General features: G+C 42.4%; 1 protein-coding gene across 2 annotated transcripts in view; it reads right to left on the reverse strand.

The window, feature by feature from the left end:
* Positions 1-26,864, reverse strand: part of TGFBI (transforming growth factor beta induced) — a 36,624-nt gene extending 9,760 nt beyond the window's left edge. Inside the window, exons 1-10 of one of the 2 annotated variants that reach the window (XM_073355508.2) lie at positions 26,686-26,864; positions 20,947-21,045; positions 8,626-8,690; positions 6,833-6,990; positions 5,577-5,741; positions 4,333-4,479; positions 3,372-3,513; positions 1,627-1,839; positions 757-894; positions 321-466 (exon numbers count right to left, since the gene is read on the reverse strand). In XM_073355508.2, the coding sequence (XP_073211609.1) occupies positions 321-466; positions 757-894; positions 1,627-1,839; positions 3,372-3,513; positions 4,333-4,479; positions 5,577-5,741; positions 6,833-6,990; positions 8,626-8,690; positions 20,947-21,045; positions 26,686-26,807 (1,395 nt within the window). In that variant the 5' untranslated portion in view covers positions 26,808-26,864. Of the gene's footprint in view, positions 1-320; positions 467-756; positions 895-1,626; positions 1,840-3,371; positions 3,514-4,332; positions 4,480-5,576; positions 5,742-6,832; positions 6,991-8,625; positions 8,691-20,946; positions 21,046-24,055; positions 24,233-26,685 lie in introns of those variants that run through there. The other variant, XM_073355509.2, reaches the window with a different exon arrangement.
* Positions 26,865-27,119: the final 255 nt, after the last annotated feature.

Raw genomic sequence — 27,119 nt, forward strand, 5'->3', positions numbered from 1 at the left:
TAACTTTTTTATATTATATAAATTAGCCCTTAGCAGGCTTGCATATGTATAACTAAGGGCACCATTTGGCCTCCAGAATCTTTGCTACAGATGACGGATGAGAAAGAATACAGCCTGACTCTCAGATCCCAAACTGAGTTTGCAGATCTGCCTTGAGATCCTGGCCCCGTTGAATTCAATGGAAGAAATCCCATTGACTTCACTGGGACCAGAATTTCACCCCTGATGTGTTATCAGTGAGACACTAATAACAGAGCAACAGCCCTTCTAGAGCAATAATACTGTATCAGACTAAGAAAGAGAGTTAGACAGACACTCACATTGCGGTATACAAAAACTCTCAGTTCTTTGCCACCCAGAGTTTCTAGCTTCTGTCCATGGTAAAGATATTTAGAAGAAAGCTGTTCTTTAAGAATGTGATCTAGAAGCAAACTCTTCGTGTTCTGGTTCATAGGAGGAGTCCCATCTGCAGCAAAAAGCATTTCAACACATAGGGACTCATTTTAACACAATCATTAAGACTCTACAAGGATCTAAACAATAAATATGGTATCTGGATCGCCTTTCAGTTTCAAAGCCACTCTAGCAAAACCAGCTTAAGTGAGAGAGAGGGGACGTGTGTGTGCACACACACACCCCTCAATGAAGAAAGCAATCATTAACAATAGTAAAAATCTGGCATATAACTCTGGTTCCTCCCGGAAGTGGGTCTGTGATAAGAACCAATGGAACGTATAGAAGATTTCCAAAGTTTACCTTTGAACGCAATGTTTACTGGGGCAAGAAGCGTCACACGCTCATTTCCAGTGAGATGAGAGCTGAGATCAGCTTGTCTAAAAAGGTCAATAGACGTTGAAACATCAGATTCTTTTCCTAACTCAAACAAAGTTTTAGCTAAAGAAAAAAAAAAAGGAACAGAAATCACTTGTTAAAACCATATTAAATGCTTCAACAAATTTGTTTCAGCATGGACTACCATCTATTTGTAATTAGAAGTACATACTAATGAGCAATGCATATTGCTGGAAAGCAAATGGATGCAAAAAAAGGATCAAGTAAGAGCACTACTTATTTCCAAAGCAGTCATACTGGGATTTTCAAAACAAACACTGAATTTCAAAGGGAGTCGGATGTCCCAACTCTCTTAGGCGTCTTTGAAAGTCCCAGCCTTGATTTTTTTGACTGAATATAATACCTATCTTCTCTCTTGCCATCTGTTGAGTTATTTCCAATGAGTCCTTCATTAAAGAAGCTTAGAACTTTAAATTAGACACCCTGTTAAACTGTAATGATACAAAATTCTACTGAAAAAAGATTTCCAAAGCAGGGTTGGAGAGGAGGAACATAAGGACATCACCCATGTAAAGGTGCATGTCAACCTCCCTAAAGGATCATGAAAAACCCTGTATTTACGCATGCAGGTCAGGTAATTGGGAACTTAATGACATACATAGTTACCGAATTTGTATGTGCAAATACTGGCTTAGGTGGGCAGACATATTAGCGTGTGCACAGGCATGCTTGTTACATTGCCACGTGAAAATTCTATCACAAAATATTTTAAAACCCCACTATATGTACTGCTCAAAAACAAAAGAAATCCAGTATACAGATCAATGGTTTTACCTGAGTCTGGAATCAGCAGCTCATTAACAAAATGTACTACACCATTAACAGCTAGGACATCCTTTTCAGCAATGATAGCCCTTCCATTCAGGGTGAGTTCATCACCAGTACAGCCTACTTCCAACATGGTACCTTCCAGAGTCTCCATTGACAAGCCAGCAATAATGGCCTCAGCACACATGGCTGATTTCAATATGTGATGGTTTAACAGGTCTAGAAGAGAGAAAATGCACATGGTAAATAGAAGTGTGGAAAGCCAGCCTGGAAATTATTTGTAGTGCCTAGGAGCCCTAGTCAAGGACCACAACCCCACCGTGCTAGGCACCGTACAAAGACCAGTCCCAAAAGAGCTTACAATGATTGATAAGATTTTACAGCCTATGGACTAAGACCCCTGCAAGTGACAAAACCTGCACAAAAGGAGTAAGTCACTGTACTCGAGTTTTTATACAGGATACCATCTAGCTTTTGCTATGTTAGCGAAGATTTAGAATTGAAGGCTCCATTCTTGTCCAAGATATGGGTCTAAACACTATCCAGAGAGTTACATCAATGGAAACCTGAGGGAGCTATATTGACTTCAGTGAATTGCTCCAGATTTACTGTGCTATAGTTGAGGGTAGGATTTGGCCCGAGATATTTAACTTCTCTAGTAAAAATTAATAATCTTCTGCTGGTGATAGATAAAGGCCAGATACCAGCCTCAACTAACTCCCCTTTGAGCTACTCCATTAACCCAAAGGGATGCAGCTAGGGATCTCCCCCGCAAGTAGGCTCAGTGTTACTTCCTCTCAATCTCAGAACTTGGGGTGGGATGGCATGAATCCCAGGCTGCATAACAGCTCCTAGAGGGCCCACGAGCAGCTCAGAGACTGTTGTAACTTATACCTGGAACTGAAGCAGCCACTGGCTGGAGGGAGTGCAAAGGTGGATCTTAGCCCACTCCCCAGGTCCTACACTAAGCAGGGCTTGGCTAGATACAAGGATCCGTGTCCAGATGGCCATTCCAATGGACTGGTAGCTGTGGAACTGATCACATGAGCAAGGTAGCGTGGCCCATAATTTTATGTTCTAAAATTCATTAAGCTGCCTGGATGTTTATAGCAGGAGAAACCCGATTTTCTCTCTACACAGCAGCCCAACGAGTGCATTCGTTTTGATCCGAAGATAGTAATTCTTTTATGGCCCAAATCCTGCCCCATCCCTGTCTGGGTGCAAAGGCTGTCCTACACAGCGGAAGAGCTGCAGTTCCGCTACATGGTGTGGGCATAGATGGATGGCTCTTTGTGCGGGGCACCTTTGCCTTCTTAATGCCACAGAACAGAGTTCCCAGTACAATCACACACACTGGCTCTGTAGCAGTAAGGTAGAGCTGGAGGATTGGTTGCTTTGTGTGTCTGATTTTTCCCCCCACTCAGGCAGAGATTTCTAAAGGAGTTTGTAGTCCAACTCCCGAACACCTTTGGAAATCTCAGCCTCAATTCCCCTGTGAACTAGCTGTGTGCTCTGGGGACTGCATGGCTTCCTCTCTTTCCCCCCAAGGAGTTCTCCTATGCACAGCTTGGTGCAGCATGCGGACCTTAAGTTCCCTGTGTTTTGTCCTAAAGAAAAGGCTGCACCATCTAGGGTTAAAAAAAATAATAATAATAATGTCAAGTGGATTATTCCAGCCTATCTCAGGACATATCAAGGGTCAGTTCTCTTACTTTTCTACCTTTCAACACACTTGGTAAACGGTCATTTACCTTTGAGAGCTTCTGGGTCCCCAAGGATCCTGTTCAGTGTTTCTTGTGGGATCTTCTCAAAGGCTTCATTAGTTGGAGCCAAGAGTGTGAATTGGCCATCACTTTCTAACAAGGTATTAAGATCAGACGCAGCCACAGCAGCCTTTAAAGAAATGGGAAGAGAGAGGCTAGAATGCGCTCAACAAGAACACAAAGAAGGAAAAACGTTCCCCCCTCCCCCCCCCGAATCCAGACAAGGGCTAAGGAGCAGACTTTTAAAAGCATCTGGTGCCTATCTGCATTCATAGGCACCTAAATACCTTTTCTTAAAAATCTGGCCCTATGTACTTAGCAGCATCTTACCCTTCAGGCAGGCAATCTTTGGAACACATCAGGTGGCAGGGGCGGACTTAGGGCTTGCTCCAATACCTATTGAAGTCAATGGAAAGGATCCCAGTGACTTCAAACGGCACTGGCTCAGCTCCTTAACCTGGTTAACTGGGAAATGCCAATTTATGTTTAAATGTTAAAGTTCAATGTATAAGATGTGCATTAACAATTAATATTTTAAGTTGGCATTTATTAAATCAGTTGGGTCAATGTTTCTGAACAGTAACATCTAATGCCAGGATTTTCAAAAGGAAATAAGGGAGTTAGGCCTGGTGCACATTTAAAAAGTTTTACCAAAATAACTGTCAGTAAGCGGTGTGATTTTTTTATTGACGTAGTTAAGCCAGTAAAGGCCTCTGTGTAGACACAGTTATACCAGTACATGATGCTTTATACTGGTATAGATTCCAAATCAGAATAAGCTATATCAGCATAAGTAGTTTGCTGGCAAAGATAAAACAGCAAAACTTCAAAGTGCAGACAAGTCCTTGGTTACGTACATCCTATTGAAATTCAGTGGGAGTTGGACACCTTTGAAAATCATGAATGAAAGCATAAACAAACATGCTGTAAAGCCTTGAGATGAACTCACCCGAAGAGTTTCAAGATTTTCATTGGTCTCAACGATTTGCTGAATAGTGTTTGTTGTGGTGGCGATGACTTTATCTATCAGATGGACCACTCCATTGGTGGCATGATGGTCTGCTTTCAAAAGTCTGGCACAGTTCACGGTCACAATCTGCAGAGGAAACGATCCAGAGGGGACAGAGTTCAATTAATTAAAAAACAAAAACTTAAAAACCCCACAATCCACAAACTGCATTACTACTAGGAGAAGTTAAAGAAACATATGTAGAGAGGGTGCCATGCTATTAATCATCAGGAAGCAACAGTGTCTTTCTGTGCAACTGCTCTCAGGAGCTCTTTTACAAACCATTCCTCTCTAGGTAACTCTACGGTTTACTGCATCTGAAACTTAACAGCATGCAGTATGGTTAACCAGTCCCAATATACAGGAAATAAAAAACACATTACCAGCCAAGCTAAAATTGTACTGTACTATAGGCCCCACCCTTACTCGAATGAGTAATCCAGTGACTTCAGTTTACTTGTAAATAAGAATTACGCAGGTAAATAAGGGTTGCAGGCTCAGGCCCTATATCTAGAAAGATGCCATTCATTTATATTTTAAATAAGTGGTTACCCTTTATAATAGTGACAAACTGCAGTGTGATTATGCTTTATAATACCTGTAATTACCACTAATTCATATATGCTAGAAGGCTAGCTACAGAATAAATCTAATTGCCTTTTAGTTTCATATTTAATACTGTTATGACTCTGAAGTTATACTTTTCAATAAATGCTCCTAGTATATAGTTCTGTCATCAGAAGCTTAAAACACATTTGACATAATTATACTTCAGCAAAACTGCTCTCACTATAGTATGAAGTAAGAGCAAATACATATCAGCATGCTTACCAGAGTGTAACATTTACTGCATCATCATCATCTATGGATCGATCTGTGTATAAAAATTCTATACAAGCACCTTGTGCACCTATACACCAATATCTGCTCAGGTAATTTGAGGCTCAATCGTGTGACATGCAGAGTGCCTTCAATTCTCATGGAGGTCAATGGACACTGATCACCTTCCTGTATCGGACCCTCTTCCTCAGAGTTTTTGGTCTCTTTATTATTAATATTTTACAAAAAAAAAGATACAGTATAAGAATTCTGGGGCCACTGGCATAGCTCCATTGACTTGGATCAGTTTACTCCATTTGGGGATCTGGCCCCCGTTGTTACAGTAGTACAAGTAATTCACTTACTCCGTTAGGATAGTGGTGGATCTGGAGATCAATATTCTGGTACATTGAAGGAAGGGATGTTCCATGTTTCAGCTCATCTGTTAGGACCCGTCTGTTCACCATATGGTAGCGAAGAGCATTTAGCAGTTCAATGTTAACGTTACTGACCAATGAATCCAACATTTCCTGAAAATAAGCAAAAAATAAGCAAAAAAAAAAAGTAATTTTCAGGCAAATTTTTAAGTGTCATTAAATCTAGTGTAAACAGAATTTCTTCAATAGCAGGAGCCCTGATATTGCACAGGGATCTTCCAGCATGGATCTTGACTCCCAAATGGATTTCCACAGCATTCCATGCCACTGTAAAGTTCCCTGGCAACATCTTTCAGTAATCGGTCTATTGAAATTTTGTTGAGGAAAGCTATTGATCTAAATAGAAGCCAGTGAATGAATACTTCAAATGTCTGTTTTAAAATGAAAGTTGGGCAAACCTAAAGGACATGTTTGTCTTCGACTTTAAAACCATAACTTTCATGTAGAACTAGCCATAACTTTGTATGTGTCTCACCATAAGCTTTCATTTAGGATCATCATTTGTATTGTGGTAGCTCCTAGGAAGTCTACAAACAAGGACTGGAGTGCCATTGTGCTAGGCACAGCCGGTGCACGTAATGAAAAGATGGTCCCTGGCCCAATATCTGTTTATTTACTGTTAAAGTGTACACATTTGGCATAGTCTTAGCAGACTAGGTGAACGAGTCTGAATTCTCTCCCATTCCTAGGCTCTCTGGCTCAGGCACTCTGGTGTGACTTGTGGTGAATGCTTTTTCCCATAATGTGTAATTGAACTATGGAACTCACTGTTACATGACATCATTGAGGTCAAGAACTCAAAGAGAGACTGGACATTTATATGGCTAACAAGAACATCCAGAGTGATCTTAATTAAAGAGCCACAAAGAATTGTGGGAGGGATATTAACACTCATGCTTCAGGGCTTCAGACATCCTCTACCTGTTAGAAATCATCATGAGACCTAACACGGGGCAGGATCGGTTACTCCAGGGTTCTTGCACCTTCCTCTGAAGCATCTGGGGCTGTCAGAGATATGATGCTGGACAAGATGGACCTAGGTCTGATCAAGCAGGGCAGTTCCTATGCTGGAAGCTTACACTGCCTCGGTCAGGGTTGTACCTATTATGCGGACAGAGGACTCAGTGCTGCGAATCTAGAAGAGTCGGGGAGAGAACAAGAAGGAAGGTGGATTTTAATCTTACAGCAGGCAAAGCAGCCCAGGCCTCATTGTTTGGGGCAAAGATTGTAAAACTTCCAGGTCCTTCAATTTCTGGTCTCAGGTTAGAGCTGTCCGAGTACAGTTGTGTGGTGGAGGCTCCAACAATCCCCAGGGTATCGTAGAGGTTTGAAAGTGGCAATGCTGAAAGAAAAAAATATCAAATTTGATAACACGGTAGCAGTTCCAGCACGCAGCCATTCCTATCTCCCTGCCCATTGCTGAATGAAAACAGAGCTGCTGGCAAAAATGTATCTGGAAATGAAACATGTCAGCGAACTCAGGCGTCAAAGGAATCGTTTGATATAGGTCTAGGTGTGCCACTCGATTTCCCATGTTTTGTCCCACCTCCCTCAAGACATAGCAGGATAGACTATAAAAATCATGCAACGTTCTGTACGCTGACACAACTTCATCCTCCATCCCTGAATTCTTCTGAAATGGTCCCCATCAAACATATATTTGTTGGTACTGGAATACTAGTTTATCCTTCGCTAATGTCCTAAAACTGGGTGAGATTCTGACCACAATTACAGCAGTATAATTGACAACCTTAAATGGAGTTACTTTGGATTTATACTGGTGTAAAATGACAGTCCAAATTGGGCCTCATGTAATTGGGGTTAGAAACTCAAGAAACAAGGAGGTTTATCAATTTCACATGGTCTGTCATTAGACCTGAGGTTTCACATTTTTCCTTGATTTTTCACATTTCGAGATGTGGGTTCACATTTTGGGGCTTAGATTTTGTACATTTTGGTCCTAGGAGATGTAAACTGTACTTCCCTGCAACTGCCGGGTACACTGTGTCTCAGGTGGCATCTCCCTGGACAGCGGTGGTACCACCTTCCCTTAGAGCCGGTCTAATCTCCCTTGGACTCCCTTAGGATCCTTCACTCTCATAGAAGCTGCCTATGGGATATACTTAACCAGTGCATCCCCTGCTACTCTAACCAAGACTGTCCATTTCCAGACCTGACTAACTGCAGGCACCCCACTAGTATGGGGACTGCAGAACCTTGTTCTGCTGCAACATCCCACCAGGTAAACTTGCCTCCCGCAGGGCACATCAATGAATATGCCTGACTGAATCCAATACAAGCAGCCTCTCCCTCTCACGAGCCCCAAATTCCACAGGGCCAGATCCTCGGCTGGTATAAATTGGCACTGTACCTTGATCTCAGCGGAGCTTCACCTATGTACGCCAGCCGAGAATTTGGTCTGCAGCATTTAAAACGAAATATTGCAACTCCCTCAGTAGCAAAAAGGTAGGGTAGGGATGTCACGCCCATGGGAATGATTAAAAGACAAAGACAAAGCAGAAACCATTTGTTACTGTATCCAGGGGATTTCCCACCTTTTTTGAGGTCACTAAACTGGATCTTCTAATCAAAATAGATCTTACTAAATTCATACTCACTGAAACAATAAGCATGGTCTGGAAGAACTGTGTGTTACAGTAGATCATTTCATATTAAATTTCCAGTAGAGTTATATTACCCACCGGAATGTGTATTTTCTAACAGCCAAACTACCTTAACTTAGAATAAATTGCGTTTGATCGTTTTAAGTGGATAGAACATTTCTGTCAAAACTTGGCATGTACTGGAGCTGATGGGCCCCATAACTTAGTGCTCCGCTTGGTGGGTCTGCCCTTTCCACAGAGAGGAGTGTATAAAAATCACACATAATGCCCAAGAATCAAATTTACTTTGAATAACTGTCTATGCTAGAGCTGTAGAATTATGAAGCATCTATATAAATAGAACACATTTTTACCAGCTGGGCAGCCTTTTTCTCCAGGTACCTTTTCATATCCAGGGCAGCACTCGTAGCTGATCATTCTGTAATAGAACACAGACACCGCAGATAATGACAAACAGCTTTTCAATCCACATCACTTCTACCCAGGCAGCCCAAGATAATCATGGAGGGACAACTGCTGTTCTCTACATTCGACTACAGTTCCTATGTGTGTTGTGCTGAGGGCCTAAAGCAAATCCTTCCTGGCTATGTAACTAGCTATTCTTTGGGCAGGTCTACACTTAAAATACTGCACCAGTGCAGCTCATGATTGCGGCTGGGCTGCTGTAGCACTTAAGTGAAGCTGTTCCTACTCTGGTGGGAGAGCTTCTCCCGCCAGCATGAGAGGCTATAGCTATATTGATGGGAGAAGCTCTCCTGCCGACATAGTTATACCGACCTAACCCCCAGTGTAGGCAGCACTATGTGGTTCAGGGGGGTGGATTTTTCCCCCGATATAAATCTATCTAGTATAGACCTGACCATTATCTCTTTCAAGATTGCAAGCTTCCATCTCGGCATAAAGCAAACAACATTTCCCTTGAGGGTTTGTTCACTGCAAGCCAAATGGAGGGCTGAAAACAATCTGACAATGCCAGTTGGTAGAGTAAGAAGGTGACTGATACACAATGACCATTACAGCAAGATGAAGATTTTTATTTTATTTATTTAAAATACAAATAAGGTGACTTGCCGAAAAACAGCCTGGAACTCAAAAGTCACACTGATTCATTTAAAAAAAAAAAATTAAAAGTGTGTTGGATGCAAATCATACTTCTACTGTATGTAGTGACCTACCCTACAAGAGATCTATGAGTGACAGTGGATGGCAATTTAGACATGAGTTTTCAAAGAGAGATAGCAATAAGAGACCTGCCTAAATTTGGCCTTGGTTATGCATTCCTTGAAGTGTGCTACAGAGCACACGTGCAATTCAATGTTATTCGCAAGAAAATGGAGATAGAGATTCAGTCTTACATGTTCAGCACATCCATGCTGACAGTGCACCCAGACTTTTTAAGTGCTGGTCATATCACTTTGTCCTTGAGAGAGGAGAGGGACACATGAAATATACTGCTGAATCCATTTCACCTAATCAGCCAAGTGCACTTTATCCCTAAAGGAGAATTCTAGCCAAGTAGACAATTGGTGAAACACAAAATAGAAGCAGGAAACCAATTTTTTTTTCTGGCCTTAGGGCAGGTCATCATCCCTAATAACAGAGGTAAGCCGCTTGTCTGGCTGGGACCAAGTAATTATATTTCACTTGACCACACCTGGGTTTGGTCTATCCCAGTCTACTAGCCAACTGGATTTTGCTTACTCTGCATTACAGTAGGTGTATGCCCACAAGTTGGAAGCACATGCGTTCACACTGTATACTCTATCTGGTCTCCCTGCCAGCTCCACTACTGGGCTCCCGGGCCCACACCAGGGGACTGAAATTGACAAAATGTCTTCTCTTAGTTGCTCATTGTTAAGAAGTCTCATCAGTTTCAGTAGCTTAATGCTGGGTCATAACAATGGGAAAAACAGAAGGATGGTAAACAGGCATTGATTGATCTTTAACTTACACCTTAATAGCCAGTTGCTCCTCTCATATTCATGGAGGCCACGGTGTTCATCGGCATGTATCCGATGAAGTGAGCTGTAGCTCACGAAAGCTTATGCTCAAATAAATTTGTGGCACCTTAGAGACTAACAAGTCCTCCTTTTCTTTTTGCGGATACAGACTAACACAGCTGCTACTCTAAAAGGGTTCATTGTGTATTTCATTTACTGTGAAAGGGGGTGGGGGCAGTCAATGTCCCTTTATATAAACAGATCACACCTCTATAGCCCTTACATATTCACTGGAGGAGGAGGGAAGTGAGTCCTTCACTCCTTACTCATACAATCCCATATAATTAATCACTGTGCAGTATACATGACACCCCATTTTCGACCAAAATATCACATCCTAAACAACCACCTAGAGAATAGAGCAATGGCAGTTGATACATGCAATGCTAACTATTGTAGAGATAGGTTTGTAGAAGATTATAATTTAGGAGACACTCCCTCATAAGGGACAGTATTATGAACATAGCAATTTGGAGATGTACCCTGAAGACAGGGATTGGGAACACTGCACATGGCTGCATGCAGAAGTTCAGAGGTGCCTGCCAGTTTGCTTAATTAAAGTTTTATTCCTTTCCCATTCACTGGTTTGTTATTTAAATGAACCCCAAGATAGTTACAACTATACTACACTAGGGTACCAAAAGCCTACATACAGGATTCAAGTGTGGCCTCCATGCAATGTTGCTTCCTCACAGGAGGTGCAGCCATATGTTCTAGAACTAGTAATAATCACTCAGACTGTATTTCTCTTTTATAAAACCAAGAACTGAATTCTATGGGTGGGGAGAAAAAGTATAAGTCGATTGACACTGTACGCTAATATTATGACACATTTGAGGCAGAAGAAAACTCCTTTTATTAAATTTTAGCAGTTTTAATTACTTTGTTTGGCTTTGAGTTACAATGTCTCTTAAAGGGGCATCTGAAGAAGGGAGGTTTTTACCCACGAAAGCTTATGCTCAGATAAATCTGTTAGTCTTTAAGGTGCCACCGGACTCCTTGTTGTTTTAATGCATCTTAAATAATATCTGGAGCACTCAGTAACAGTCCCTTGTGTCTACTTGGTAAGGAATGAAACTGCAAACGCCAGTTCACTTTAGCACATTAAAACAAGCTATTCTGGTATCTCCTGGGCTTGTAAACCACATTTAATCACTGTTTGGATAACACGTTTTAATTCCATCATGTTTCCCCTAACAAAGCAGCCTCGTGTTTTCTTTCAGCCCTGTTGTCAGCCCAACTCTTCCCTTTAGAAAAGCCATTAGCTCATTTACACCCAAAGCTTTGCAACTTTATTAATTGCTAGAGCAGATTAGTTCACCAACTGCAGTTATTTACAATGAGTGGGAATGGAGTCTGCAATCTCTTATACACACACACTGACATGCGGGGCCAGAAAAATCACTGGAAGTGGCAAACTTACATCTACAGCAGCTGTGTAAATTACTGCAACTTGTGAACTAGTCACCGATAGCAATTAGTAAGTCCCAAGGATTTATAGCAAGGACTGAACCACTGATTGATTACAGAACTGTCGGTTTCATTTAACCTGCCTGATCTGTTATAACAAAATAATCCACCAATGGGCCAGATCCTTACGTGGGGTCAATCAATGTAGTTGCACTGACTTATAGCCATTTATATCAACTGAGGAAGTAGCCCATTGCATGTACCACTTTACAGTTTAAGAAATAAGTGCAGGCAGAAGTGTTGTTTTCAGATCTGCCCCCTTAAGAAAATGTGTCTATGTTAAGGGGGAGGGGGTGGGGAGGGCAGGGGAATAAACAACAAACAACAACAAACCCACAGAATTTACCAATTTACTTGTCTCTGAAGTTTGTTTTAATGGTCACCTTTACAGCTGTTAGAAGGGGACAAAACAATTTGAATTTGATCTTAGTGTCACCATAAAGAAGAAGAGCAGACACTCCTCTTACAAGATACTCTTTCCCCCTCTGCAGAATTTCAGAGTATAATTGGATTGGAGGCAAGTCTAACATTGGACCCTCAAGAACTGACTTTCAAGGAGCTGGGTTAAAAACAAACAAACCACCCCAAAAACCCTAAAGCCCTCAGCTTTCATCATCATTTGACCACCGTTAAAAAAACCCCAACAAAAACAGTGAAATGCCTTGAATTTAAACAGAATTCCTCTGGGTAATTAGGAGTCAGTAAATGAAACAAATACCCACACTTCTGTGACGGCAGCAAATAAATTTTGTGTCATGGTTTCTTAACAAAATTACAAAGCAAATCCAGACTGATTGTCTAGACATTATATATTCCATGTGGGAAAGAATTTGCCTAAAGCAATTCCTTCCTTTGAGGACTTGGGATCTTAACACCCTGCTGTTCCACTTCTCTCAGTTCTCCTACTTTCCATGGTCATTAGTAACACACACTTTTGTCCTTCCTCTTTCCCACCCCTGTAACTCTGATTTCCCTTTTTCCACCAAACACACTAACTCAAGTCTAGACAGTTCCTCAGTTCAGAACCATAATCAAAGACAGGGAGCGGATTAAACAGAAATCATTCCAAAGCTCAGCATAACTAATTCTTGAGCTCTGATGTAGTTGTTAAAAGGTTTATTTACAGAATGACTGGAGATTAATGAGCTATGACTAACAGAGCAGGAAACTGCTGATACGCATCACAGAATGTGGTTTGAACTCATTCCAGGGAAACCCCACTGGAGGCTGCCCCCAGCAATGGAAAGGCTGCTGAGGGTGGGGAAGTTGTATCAGAGGAAAAGGCTGCAGCCTCTTTCCCACAAGGGAGAGGACCGTTAGCATCTCCCTCCGTTGAGGGGCTCAATGTGGTAATGGCGCTAGGGGCAGCTCAGAGAGAGAGTCTCTCTCTTCCTCCCCCAGGCAAGTGCCATCCCTCTTTTGACACATCTGTAAAGCACCATGCAAAGTTACAGGGCTGTGTAAAATATTGACTTTTAAACTTGCTACCCTTACAACATCCCTGGGGAGGCAGGGTTGGGGCATCAGCAGCCAACAAGAGGACACCAAATACTTTCACTGGCCAATGGAACTGGTGACCGACTACAGCATGTGATCGATGCCCATCCATCAGGGGCAGAGTTTTGACCTTCTGTTGCAGAGTGACCAGCTCCATATCAACCGGAAAAGCAAAAATGCTGCACATTCCTCCTCTCCAACACGGAATTTGCTGAAGCCATATCTGTCAATCTAGGTCTTTATATGGTGCTCATATCTTTGGTATCTATGCCGTGGTGACCTCTCAAATGGGTTGCCGCAATACCTTCTTAGATACTTCTGAACAGCCCACCTTCTGTACTGACTGGAGTAAAAGCACTTCTTCTCCAGAGCCTCCCCTAACTTCCTGTTAGCTTCTCAGGGGCGGAGCAATCTAAGGTGTTGGTTTTCATCTGTAAAAGCCCTGAATGGTTTAAATCCTGGCTATCTGAGCAGATGCCTCTAGACCACATGGGGAGGTCAGCTGGGGTAGATCATCACTGTAGCAGTTGAGATCAACTAATGGGCCTTGGCTTTAAGCATCTAGGCGCAGCAAGTGTAACGCCGACAGACCCCAGATGTCGGCAGGTGGGATTGAAGTGGGGATCTCTGAAGCTTAGTGCATGACCCTCTACTGCATGAGCTGAAAGCCAACTGCCTCTTAGCTAAGGCTGTAGAGCAAACTCATTAATCTCTCTCACTACGTGGTCTTGGTGCCACTAGATGGGACAGAACACTACACCCAGGAGGTGTGTAGGTTACACAAGCAGGGAAGGTATTAGGAGGAAGGCTCTGGCTGTGAAATTGGCTCTTTGTCCACCAGAGCCAGGTTCTGTGCTTCAGGGCATGGAATAAGACTCATCTACCTCCTCCAGCTTTTGCCTTTGGGGTGAGAAGTGGAAAGGGCAGGGAGCATGCGGAGCTGTTCGGGGGGGGAGTCAGCTTGGTTTGCTTGCTCATGAGATCTTCAGTCTAAATTTTTGTGCCTCTGCTTAGAGCGTGCCACATATGCACATTTTAAAAGGCAGTGAAGAACCGTGGGCTCAATCCATCCCTGGAGTAACACGACTGGCCTCAGTGGAGTTACCCCAGGGATGAATTAGACCTAGAGATCTTTGGTCTTTTGTGGCTGGACCTGAAAATAACCCGACACCCTCCTGGGCTGTTCACAAAACAAAACAAAACAAAAAAACACACAAAACATGCTCTGCTTATGCACAACACCGATGAGTCTCAGAGGGTAAGGTCTTCCCAAAAACCTCCCTGCGGCTCAGCACAGTGAGGTCATTCGCTTCCACCTCAGCTCAGATGCATTTTCAAATGCCTGGGCAATCTCCCAGCTAGGACCTGCTAACTCACTTAAGTCATCCATGTTCTCCCACAGTCAGCTGTGACCCAGGTAGAGCATATTACTTGATAAAACTACCTCCTAATCAGGGATAGGGTTTTAACCCATTCAGTGCCATACACTGGATGGGAGCTGCATCACTCCTAACCCTGCTAGAGGTCTATCATGGAGCAAAGTGTCACACTTGTATGATGCCACTGGGAATGAAACTACAGCATGTCGGGCAGGCAAGGAAGAAGACTGCAGTATATCACAATACACAACACAAGGAGAGACATTGGCTAAGAGTGGAAAAAAGTGCCCATGCTAATTGATGCAACAGTTGTTGGCAGCTGTACTGTTAATGTCAAGGCAGATGAAACTGCAGAAAGTTAAGTGTGACACAAGGGGTTTTAGTGATATTTCTAGCAAATGGAATGTTCCAAATACAGGACCAAATTCTGCCCTCTGTTATATCCATACAACCCACACCCAAGCCCACATGTGCCAGTTAGGCAGAATTTTGCCCATAATGTACATAGTCCCATATGAGCCTGTAGGAGTGTTTACAGTCAGTGTAAGCATTCAGTTAAGTTTTGTTCTTATATGGCTACACATTACATAGTTTACAACAAAAATCATGAAATACACTTCACAACTTACAGAACAAGCCGGTGGTATGCTACTTGACAGCACTTGAATGTGTCAAATACAGTACAGGTTTATGATGTCTGAGCGTTGGTTACAGCTCATTACATCTCAGCAAGGCTGGTGCCAGCTATGCAGGTTAAATAAGCAACCCCCTCAGAATGCCATCCTACAAAGAGCGTTTGTCATATGTTCTCCAATGCCTTCTGACCACAATTTCCTGCCCTCCCAGTCAAGTAGTTTTAAGTAAAATCTTTATAGTTATTAAATCAGATTTTAGTTTCAAAAGGCTACACTGTAAAATTCAATATGCAGTAAAACTTACGCTGAGCTTCCCCATTTTTATTAGTCATTGTTTCATGCTGTTGTGTTCTTAGGGTCCAAAATTAAAATAAGTGCATTTTTCAAGGTAATAAAAATAAGCTCAAGCATACATTACCAAATAAAGATCCATTTGTAATAATTTTCTGTAATCAAACTCATATGTCGTGTTTTATAACGAGAACCAGAGACTTGGTCTTTTCCTGAGCTGGAGAAATCACGTCAGCCAAAAGAAGAATGTTAAACCAGCATGGGAACACGGGAAAGCAGTCAGTGGCAGCTTCATACGATCAATGATTTTTTGAAGGATTTAAAAAGCAAAGTTATCCAGGCTCTCTCTCTGTTCTTAACAGAAAAGTAAGGAGTTTAATTATGTCCATAATTCAAAAAGCATAAGGCTCTAATAGTACTGCCATTGGATTTAGGAAAATATAAATACAGACAGATAAATAAAATACCCCTTTGCCTTTGGATTAACTACATAACCAAAAGGGGAAAATTGCTTAATTACCAGCACGAAGCTCTTGCCCACTGTCTTATCCCACATCATCTCATTTCTTCCAATGAAGACAATTCAATTCTTAGCAAAGAGTAGAACACCAAAGAAGCAGACAAGATGGTTGGAGTCACATCTGATACATGTGTTGAAATTTCCATTATCAATCAGATACAGTGTATTGCATATATGCTCAAGTATTTTACAGCCATGGTCCAAACGATATGACTTAAGAATGAAAGCCTGCAAAGAACTTGCCACCAGGCAGGTGCTTACTACCATAAGTAGTCTGTTGATATCTATGAGACTACTCACAGTAACATTTGCATGAGTGGACCCTAACATAGTACTACTGCTGTGTTTTAAACCATTAATGTAGAAGAATAATGTGATTTCTAAAATGAAGGACGGGGGCAACATACATATATCAAAAAAAATCTACAGGCCAGATTTTTTAAAACCTGGATTCCCCTTTTGTGCCTGCAGTTATGTGCAGGAATAATGTAGATCATTCAGGGATGTAACTATTCCACCATATCATGTGTAAATGCTAAGTCTACCCACTGGGAATTGCAGCTACAAAAATACATACAGGTTGTAAATGTAAAAACAGGAAACTTGGCCATATAAACCAGCCACTCATCTCCCAATGACTGAGATCACAAATAAGTTACATAGAAATCAAAAATCAACAAGGAGTCCGGTGGCACCTTAAAGACTAACAGATTTATTTGGGCATAAACTTTTGTGGGTAAAAACCCCACTTCTTCAGATGCATGAAGTGAAAGTTACAGATGCAGACATAAATATACTAATTGACACCTCCTCATCTATTATTGGGAGTGGACTACATCCACCCTGATCAAATTGGCCCTGTCAACACTGGTTCTCCACTTGTAAGGTAACTCCCTTCTCTTCATGTGTCAGTATATTTAAGTCTGCATCTGTAATTTTCACTCCATGCATCTGAGGAAGTGGGGTTTTTACCCACAAAAGCTTATGCTCCAATAAATCTGTTCATCTTTAAGGTGCCACCGGACTCCTTGTTGTTTTTGTGGATACAGACTAACACGGCTACCCCCGATAGAAATCAAAGATAACTTAAGTGCCAAGTAAGGTTAGTTTAGTAAGAGCCATGTTTCCTGTCCAGTTGCTATAGTATTCTTACAGCTGCTCGCTCTGTGTGTGTGTGTGTGTGTGTGTGTGTGTGTGTGAGCACGCGCACCAGGCCCAACTCCTTAAGTAGGCCCACTGAAATCAGTGGAATGGCTCATGAATTCAGGTATTACTGAATGCAGGCAAGGGTGGCAGAATCAGGTCCTTTACTACTGCATTCCACTGGACCTAAGCAAGTAAACCTGTTTATCCTACCGGGAGTGGAAGTTACTATTACTTCAGGGCTGAAACAACTTGTCTACCTGTCTCATTCTGACGACAATCTCCTCTCTGATCCACACAGAGGATCTTGACTCGGCTTTCTCTGGGAAACATGGTCTTCAACTGACATCTCTCCAAAGTACATGCTTGGCAAGATGGGTACGGGGATCTTATTTCAATGTTTGGTAAAAATCCAAGCACCTAATGCAACTTGCTTAGAGCATGAGGCCTACTTCTCTGATACACTCTCCCACCTGGGTCCAGTACTACAGTGCTAATCAGAGATGTTTGCTGAAGACACTACCCTGTGGAGGTCACATCTACTATGTGAAAAAAAAGGGGAGGGGACGTCAAAACAAGTATTCCCTTTTAAATGTATAATTCTATATCTCCTAATCATGGGCCACATCAAACTTGCCCGCCCCCAGCCCACGCCATGCATTAAGGGGTCTCAGCCACTTCAGCAAAGCTCGTGGAACACTCTTCATTCATCCAGCATCCACAGCGAGGGTGGGAGGAAGAAGGGAGGAGATAGGATGGGTCAGTGGGAGTGAGCAAGCTGGGGATGGGCTCTTAGCCTCCCATGGACTTTACCAGGGAAAGTGTAATCTAGCCCTAGCCTGCATCGCCTTTGATATGTAGAACCACTGGGAGCCTCAGCCAGGGAGGGGCGCTATCAGAGCCAGCATGGAGGCACAAGCCTCATGAAGACACCCCAGAATCTGCCAGGCAAGGGACAGACCCTACACCTTTTGTCCACTTGGGGAGGAAGCAAACCCTGCACCTCTCAGAGAATGATGGGGGCTGGGAGCAGCATGCAGTGCTAAAATAGAAAATGGACATTATTAGTTCTCCTCTCCATTTCATACAGCTGACCTTGACTCTGCTAGTCAGCCCTGTTTACACATGCACATTTCTCATTGCCCCACCCCTGTGTTTGTTTTTTTAATTATTATTCTTGGGGAGGAGGGGTCTGGGGAGCCAAATCCTGCTACTGGAAATGCTTCTTGTACAATAGAGTCATTGCTTCCTCAGTTAGTATTGGCACCCCCACATCTTCCAGGCTAAAATATCTTTGTATTAGGAGTTTGGGTGAAGCCACAAAGACTGATGTTAAGAAGAATCATCTTGTCTTATCTGAGCTATGAATGAAACCATTGGTATGTTCAGCTATCCCTTACTCCAGTGCCTTTTTGGGGAGATCTAGCAAACTCAAATAGAGTTTTTCTTTGCTAATATTTCTGGGGTCTCAATTTCCTGTTCATTCAAAAGTTGAAGACATCCATGTCGGTCTTCACCTCCCAGCGGTGCTGGTGACTTGTCTGAATTCATACTCAGAAACTTTAATAGCAAAGCTATCAGACCTCTGTATCCCCAACAGACATTATGTGTTAACTTGGAGACCTCTTGTGATGATATGTTGATGCTTACATTGGTGACCCTATATTCCCAGGAGTAGTTTAATTTACTTCTAATGGGACTACTCACAGAAATAAGGGCTCACCAACAGATACATGTGTGGCACCATCCTGCCCTCAGAGATTTGGTTTTCTCCGCTAAAACTGCCAATAGCATCGAATAGGATTGTGGGTAGGTGACGTGAAGACTCATCTATCTGGAACGTGATTCAAGTCAAACTCATTTCACAAAGGCCACCATGTAGCTGTCAGATGGTCATGGTTATCGACCCCTTTTTTAAGCTGGCGTGCTTCAGGCATGAGGTGCTGTAGCACTGCTAATCCCGAGAGTCATCTAGATTTGCTCTTCCTGAGGTTTTTGTGCATTATTGTATACTCTTGCTGTAGTAAACATTTTGGTATAGATGAGTGAAACCATTTATATTTTCAGTGTGATAATATAGTCCTTCTTCAGTTTTAATGAGTTACAGTACCTCCACGTAAAGACTAAGGAATCCCCTCCTTTAGATGAATCAGATGGAAATATGCTGAAAGTCCAGAAACTGTGTTAAGTGGCAATTTCTGGTTTTCCGACCTCTTCACTATACAATTAACACAGGGAACCGAACTGAGGCTCAGTACATCCAGTTGAGCCAATCTACTGTTTTCTTTAGAAGCCAACTTAAACTCCAGTTTGTCCATTCAGGTAGACACTGTGAAAGATCTTGGAGTTTGCTGTTTAGCAAAGACTGGACTGGACTGGGCAGTAAAATACTTTCCCAAATGTTCTCACAAACATCTGGGTGATTTGATGTCAGTTCTCTTGATAAAATGATTTATGACACATGAGCTCAGTCCAGTAGAAATTGCTAATCCTCTCATTTCAACTCTTGCATTTATTTTAAATTTGCATGGAAACCTTTGTTTAACATTGGTGCTAGAAAACCCAGAACTAGAACACATAAAGCCCTCCAACTAGCATGTGTCTTCCAGAAACTTGTGAAGCTACCTCAGACCCAAATTATGATTTTCTGGGGCTTGTGTGACCTTGCAAAGGTTTGTGTCTCTTGGAAGAGAGACAGACTTCATCTTAAATCCGGCAGGAAGCAGGGCATACACGTTATTAAATTATGTGAAGACTGCACCTTTCAAAAGAATGTGCTGGGGCTGGTTAAATAGATTACTTTATGCAACGGCTAGTTGAAGATTAATATTTGCAGGTTGGGGCACAGAACTGATCTGAAAGCCTAATTAATTTTTCCTGAAAGAGTCGTCAGGAAACTATGTGTTAATCTGACCGCACCCTCTCACTTCATTTTTTCTCCTTCACCCAAAAATCTACATATGTAGATGCATTTTATGTTGTTCCCAACATCCATCAGCTTTGAGCCACTTCTTTAGATAGAAGCATCTCTAGATCTGGGAGACGAACAGTTAGGTACCAGGTAACACCTGTACATACTTCATTACAGCACTGAGAGCTCTGTAAATGCAGAAAAATACACCCCAATGTATAATAAATAATTGGGCTTTAGATTTATGTAGCCCTTTCCCATCCTTAACATATCAAAGTGCTTGAGGATCACTATCAAAACTTTACAGATGGGAAATCATGAGTCAGAAAGATTTGTTTGGGAATGAATGCTGAAGACTCAATGTATAATGCATAAGAAATAAGAAGGCTCCACATGTTTTTAATTCACCAAGAGCAAAATTAACACATTAGTGCCAAGGATAAGACACTACTTAAATTGCATTTAAGGCCTCAGCGCAAGTGGCCCTTCCTTACCTTTCCAATGACTTCTCAATTCTTGAGAGTCAAGCAGTAGTTTGTGTCTGACCATTCATTCCAATTAGCACATGATACAAGGTCTGATAAGTATGAGTGCCTTGCCCCAAAATGCACTGTTTAAAAAAAATCAAGTAGAATGCTGATAACAGCATTTAATTAAACTGATCTGAAGTACATATAAACAAGAAGCCCTACATTGTAATTCCATGTCCAGCATGTTTAACAACAGCTGTTTCTTTTTCAGAACACTTTGTTTTGAGCCAAAAAAGCCTAATGCGTGTATCCATACTGAAGCTTTCTAGTGAGATTCTAGATACTCTCAAGTACTTACGTTGATTTTCCACAGACTTTTCTCTGGTACCACTGTTTGCAGTTTGTGTAGTATTTCCTGTTAGTTCCAAGAAGCTTCTGCACAGCACACACATTAGGGCTATAGATAAAGAAAGACAGAAAAGATACTGTAAGTTTCTCCCTCATTCAGACATGTAACATTAAGAGACACCCCATTGACAGTAGGCCTGAAAGCAGCACTTTGATTTTTATGAAGGAGGAATATTTTATAGCTGCAATTTATCTTTCTAAGAGATCAGAATGTATAAGGAGGACTATAAATTAAACTGAGAAAGAGCTCTCCCTTCATCAAGCCAGGACTTTTTTCTTTCCGGAATGCAAAAACCTGACCTTTTCCATCCCCTCAACAGTAAAAAATGACAGCTAAAATTACACTTGCATCAGTGTTTCCACTATGGACACCAACTCGCAAAGGAAAATAAGCTTTGGATAAAGACTTGACAGAGTAGATAACAGTGTTAAGATATTTAAATAAACGTAAGCAAAAAAATATTTTTTTAAATTAAAAATATCAGGATCCTTAGCTGAAGATTAAACTAGAACTATTTTGTACATGAAATTAGAATTGTCGTGTTACTAATAGTTAACGTGTGCTACTGTTTCAGCACTAACTTTTTCACAGTATGGATTAATATGAGCATGTTGATAGTATCCATCAGTTATCCCGCAAGGGTCCGTGCACTCTGGCCCCAATCCGGCAAATCACTTAAGCACATGCTTAACTTTAAGCACATGACTAGTACCACGGAAGTCAATGGATCAGGGCCAAAGTGCTCAGCATCTCACAGGCTAGAGCACATTCCAAAGAGTCCCTGCTAACTGATGAATAGGGTCCATATATAGGTTTGTACACTAACCTATGAGGATTTCAGGAGTAGCAAGATATGGACAAAAGGATGGTGAATTCTGGCAGTAGAGTTTGTTGCCTTTAGGGATGGGATGTTTCCCCACAAACTACCGCCTCTGGGTCCTGATCCCTAGATGTGGTGAACACCCACAACTCAGAGCTAAGTTAACAGGAGCTGTGGATGCTCAGCACCATTCAGGGTCAAGCTCTGAATGTAACTCGGCTCAAATACATTGTTTACTTTCGTCAGTCAGTTCCCAATAACTCCAGCAGCGGGTTACTAATGGCCTACTCCTGCAGAGCACTGAGTGCCAGCACCCAAGAGGTGCTCTGCACCTGACAGGAGTCAGCTGAGCTGTAATTCACTGAGCCATAAACCTGGAGAGGGGGGTGGGGAGAAACAAATCACAGTGGTCTTCTGTTACTTAGACTTACTCCGGTAAAATAGACTACTCCAGCCTCTTTGCACATATGCTCTGGAGGTATTATGAACAATGATTACTTGTCCAAATGAACACAGGAGAGGTTGTGGTGTAGTATTGATTCGTCCTCCCCCACCTGCATGATTCGTGTTCTCACTGTTACACAAAAGCTCAGTTCTCCAGTGGTTGGTCTCCCAGTCATTAGTATGAATTTGTGAGGTTCTACTATACGATTGCTAAATCCACTGCCAGTCTCAGTGGGAGCGTGGCTTCTCTTCAGTAAGTCTTTTTTAATCTCGCCACAGCTTTCATCTATAGAGACAGAGCCCAGTCCTGCTAGGTGCCGGGCACTTTTGCCACCCACTGAAGCCAATGGAAGTTGAGGGCTCTCAGTGCCTCACTCACAGCTTCCATAACTTCTGCCATTTCCAATAAAAAGAATGCATTTCTGCTTGAAAGTGTTCATTGCACTTTGCGTGCCAAATGTTAGGAATGCAGGGGGAAAAAAAAATTAAAAACTACTAAAAATAAATCACACAGCCGGCTCTTCAGTTGGTGTAGCTTGGCCTAGCCTCATTGACATCAGTGCAGCTATGCCAATGGACATCAGTGGAGGATCCCGCCCCAGAAATACAACCCACAGACATTCCTGCACCTTCTGACTCAGCCTACCATGGCTACTCCCATATTGCAGTGAGCAAGTCTGGTTACTAATACATGACAACCAAAGAGCTCCGAGATTTCAGTGTCCATTTGATTGGTCAATCCCCTCCAGGATTCATCCTTTACGTGTCTAGCTACTGGAGAACTAGTTTTATCATTTCTTCTGCATCCTTTGGAATGGTCTCCTACTTGTTAAGAGGCTGGTGAAGAAATACTTTATACTCCGAGTACTGTTTTCATATTACCCAATTACCTTTTGTAAAGCTAAAATACTGAAGCTACATGCTGCTGCTGTTCAGGTTTTGATTTATCAGTACAATGCCATGCAGGCTCAGATCAAGCCCCAGGAAAGAAAAACAAACAAAACAAAAACAAAAAAACACTGCTCTGTGTTTTCCGTGATCCCCATAACAAAGCTGGAGTAGTTGCAATGTATATTCTATTGTTCTGCCCAGTTTAGATTTAAATGAATCTGCCAGTTCTCTACACTGTCTGCACTTAAGTCCCTTACTTTAGCTGTGCAACAATTTACAGTGAAACAAGTTGACATATATAAATTGCTTCCTTTCGTCTATCATGTGCTTCTCGCCAGTCGGTCCTTAACAGATAGCCTTGGAGTAGGGACTGGCCTTGAAAGTTTGGAAACAGCCTAGCACATCGTGGATGCTTTCAAAAATAATATGCAGTTCGATCATGATTTACCTACCTGTCTTCAATGGAATAAGTCACTACTTATTTTATGACAGTGGAAATGCATTATTGTCCCTCAATACTTTTTCCAAGCAAATATTTCTATGTTGGTGTTAATTTACCTTCCACAATTCTTAACTGCAGCCCCACTCACAGATCTGCCCCCGTTCACTTATTTTAAAAAATGTGCAAAAGTTGTCACTTATTTCTGTAGCTCCAGATTCTGTCTCCCTTACTCCTATTGAGTAGGATCTTCCTATGCAATTAGTACTATTGGCTTCAATAGACCTACTCATGGAGCAAGGTGATATACAACATGAATAAGGGTAACAGAATCTGGCCCTTTTAAGTTCTCTGCTAATGATACATGGATGTACTTTATGTCCAAGAATCCTTTAGTTGTTTCTCTATTGCTACATGTTTGACGCATCCATATGCTGGCATCCAAATACTCAGTTTGCTCTTACTTGAAACTGATAAAACTGAACTGCTTTTGTAAAGCTCTGTCCATCAGAAAGGGACGAGTGGGCCAAATTCTGCTTTCAGTTATGCAGGATTTACATCAGCATGTGATTCACTTCATCCATAAACACTCGCTTCTTGTTCTCCCTCAGAGATGCCGGTGCTGCTAGGAAAGCAGTGGAAGAAGCGTGCCTCTACTTCTAATGATTGTACTGGCAACAACATTCTCCTCTGTCTCCAGAAATGAAGAGTCATAGGGAAAATACATTAAATGAACATAAGCTTGGTAAGTTACTAAAGCCCTATTTGCACACTTTCATCTTAAAGTTATTGGCAGAATTTGGCCATTGTTTAGTTTCAAGGCATATGTACATGGAGGGCAACATTGCAAGCAATAGCCACTAGAACTCATCGTTAAGGTTCTAGGTCTCATTAAAACACAAACTAATATACTGGTTTTACAACAGCTGATCTAGTTTCCAGGTGACATGTTGATTGCAATATTTCAACATTTTTTTCCTTTAAAACGAAGCAAAACAAAAAAACCCACCTTTTGTGGCCTTGTCTCCAACTACCCATCTGACCTGTAGCTTCTCTTTAATCAACATCATGTTGCAATGGTGAGTCATGTGAATTTTGTACCCTTTTCAAGAGTCTATGAGATTCTCAGTCAGATCTCAAGACAGATGTGACTCAGCGTCACAAACTACAGATTTCACAGTTAGATGCATTGTTAGCTATAACACTGTGTCAACAGAACCAGCATCAGTACCGAGTGTGTTACCAATCCAGGAGAAGACGTCTATACACATTTTTAGATGTTCTTTGAGAAGCATATAACTAAAGAACGGATTACTTTTGTCAAGAATGCTTTTAAGATCTATTGAAAAGACTTCATGAAATGCTACAGTTGCTCAGGGGAAAAAAGCCCTTTAAAATCTGTCTGACATTACTTCAGAATATGTAAAAATAAAATTAAACCAGAAATAGACATGGAAAATTTCAACTCCGCAGATCAACAAAATGTAAGAAATTAAAACATCATGCAAACACACCATGTAAAATTCACTACAAACACCTCTTTCTCATGCTTTGTTTAGATGCTGTAGTCTTGATTTTGCATGATGTGGATAACATTCTTGGTGGTCTGCAGGCACAAATATAAAAGATTGTCCCTGCCTCAAGGAGCCACTAGTCTAGCATCAGAACTGTGCCAAAATCTTTATAGACAAAAGCAGACAATAAAGTCCTGGCCATGAAGGGCCATTCTAAACAGAAATTCTTTTATGAGTAGTACAGAAATGTAACACTATAAACTGGTCTAAAATGGCCCGTGCAATACCAAGGCACTAAAGGGAAAAATAAGACACGTGTAAAATCTGTTATTGTTATTTTGTGACACATTCTCACTATAGTTTATATTTAAATAAATATACAGTATCATGAAAAAAGAAAAGGAGGACTTGTGGCACCTTAGAGACTAACCAATTTATTTGAGCATGAGCTTTCGTGAGCTACAGCTCACTTCAATGGAAGCTCATGATCAAATAAATTGGTTAGTCTCTAAGGTGCCACAAGTCCTCCTTTGCTTTTTGCAAATACCGACTAACACGGCTGTTACTCTGAAACCTGTCATACAGTATCATATTATTAGTTTTGCAAACATTTGTTCAACACAACAGCATCCATATAACTTTGCTTGTATGTAAGTACCTTTCCTCTTAGCAGCTCAGGGCGCCTTACAACCATTAATAAAGCTATTGAAACCCCTCTGAGATACATTAGGTGGAAAAGAGAGGCAGCTTACAAACTTTGGAATTGCCTGTTGTCCCATCGAAATGTCGTTATGGTCAATATTTTTCAACAAATTCTTTCCTACTTTGGGGGCACAGAAAGATTAAGCTTGTCCACAGGTGACAACAGTACATCCTGCAGTATTTTAGTGATTAACACTACTGGAGATAAGCTGAATGTTGGCGTCTCTACCATTATTCCGGGTTGTAGCCGATGTGTTCACCCTAGCGCACTCTGAGTTTCAAAAGGTGTGTACACAGACCTCTATATATATAAGTTTCAAAAGGTGTGTACACACACCTCTCCCTCTATATAAATAAAATGTTATATATGGGCATGCATACACTCACTTCTGAGAGTCCTGATTGATTATAGGCAGCATCTCATTCGAGTATATTTCACTGTATGCTTCTAAGTCTGATTGTACCAATAAAATGATTAAACCGACTAAGCAGCATCTACCTCAGTACTTGCAGATACAGGGGGATGGATAACTAAGCCCTGACCCCTTAGCTATCCAGGGCGGATAGTTTCCCTTGGAGTTGACCGGTCTTGCGGCTGGTCAGTCTCTCTCTCTCTCGCCTTGCAGCGGCGAGGGAGGCAGCTCACTGCACCTAGGAGGCCGGCCAGCCAGCCGGCCCTGCAGGAATGAATCACTGGCCTCAAGCCCACCCATCTACCGTCCGGCCGAGCCCGGCGCCCGGGCATCCTCCACCCAGCCCCGCCGCTCGGGGCGGACGCCGTCCCCCGCCGGCAGAGGTCCGCGGCCAGGGGCTGCGGAGCAGGGCGGCCGGAGCGGGCTGCAGACGCGCGGCCAGCGGAGCGAGGGGGCCCGCCTTACCCGTGCTGCCGGCCGCGCAGCCGGCTGTGTTGCAGGACCTGCTGGTAGGGGCTCTTGGCTGCCCCGGACAGGGTCACCCCCAGAGCCCAGGCCAGCGCCAGCAGGAGCACGCCGCGCTCCATGGCGCGCCGCGGGGACGGGGCGGGAGCAGGCGGGGCAAGTGAGAGCCCGGCCGGGCGGCCGGCCGCGGTTAAATAGGAGCCGGAGGGACGGGGCGGGGCCGGGGAATGGGATCGCGCTGCCCCCGGGCCGGGGAGCGCAGCTCCCACCCCCGCCGCGGATCCCAAGCCATATGAACATGTAACCAGGGGTTAGCATCCTGCTCTGGCTTGGCAATCAAGGGAGAGAAAGAACTGAAGTGATAAGAGAGCCAAAAAACACACACGCCGATTATATCCCACCTCCTGGCCCAGCTTCCTCCTGTGATTAGCTGC

Source organism: Lepidochelys kempii, chromosome 8, assembly GCF_965140285.1.
Source record: "Lepidochelys kempii isolate rLepKem1 chromosome 8, rLepKem1.hap1, whole genome shotgun sequence".
Lineage (NCBI taxonomy): Eukaryota > Metazoa > Chordata > Testudines > Cheloniidae > Lepidochelys > Lepidochelys kempii.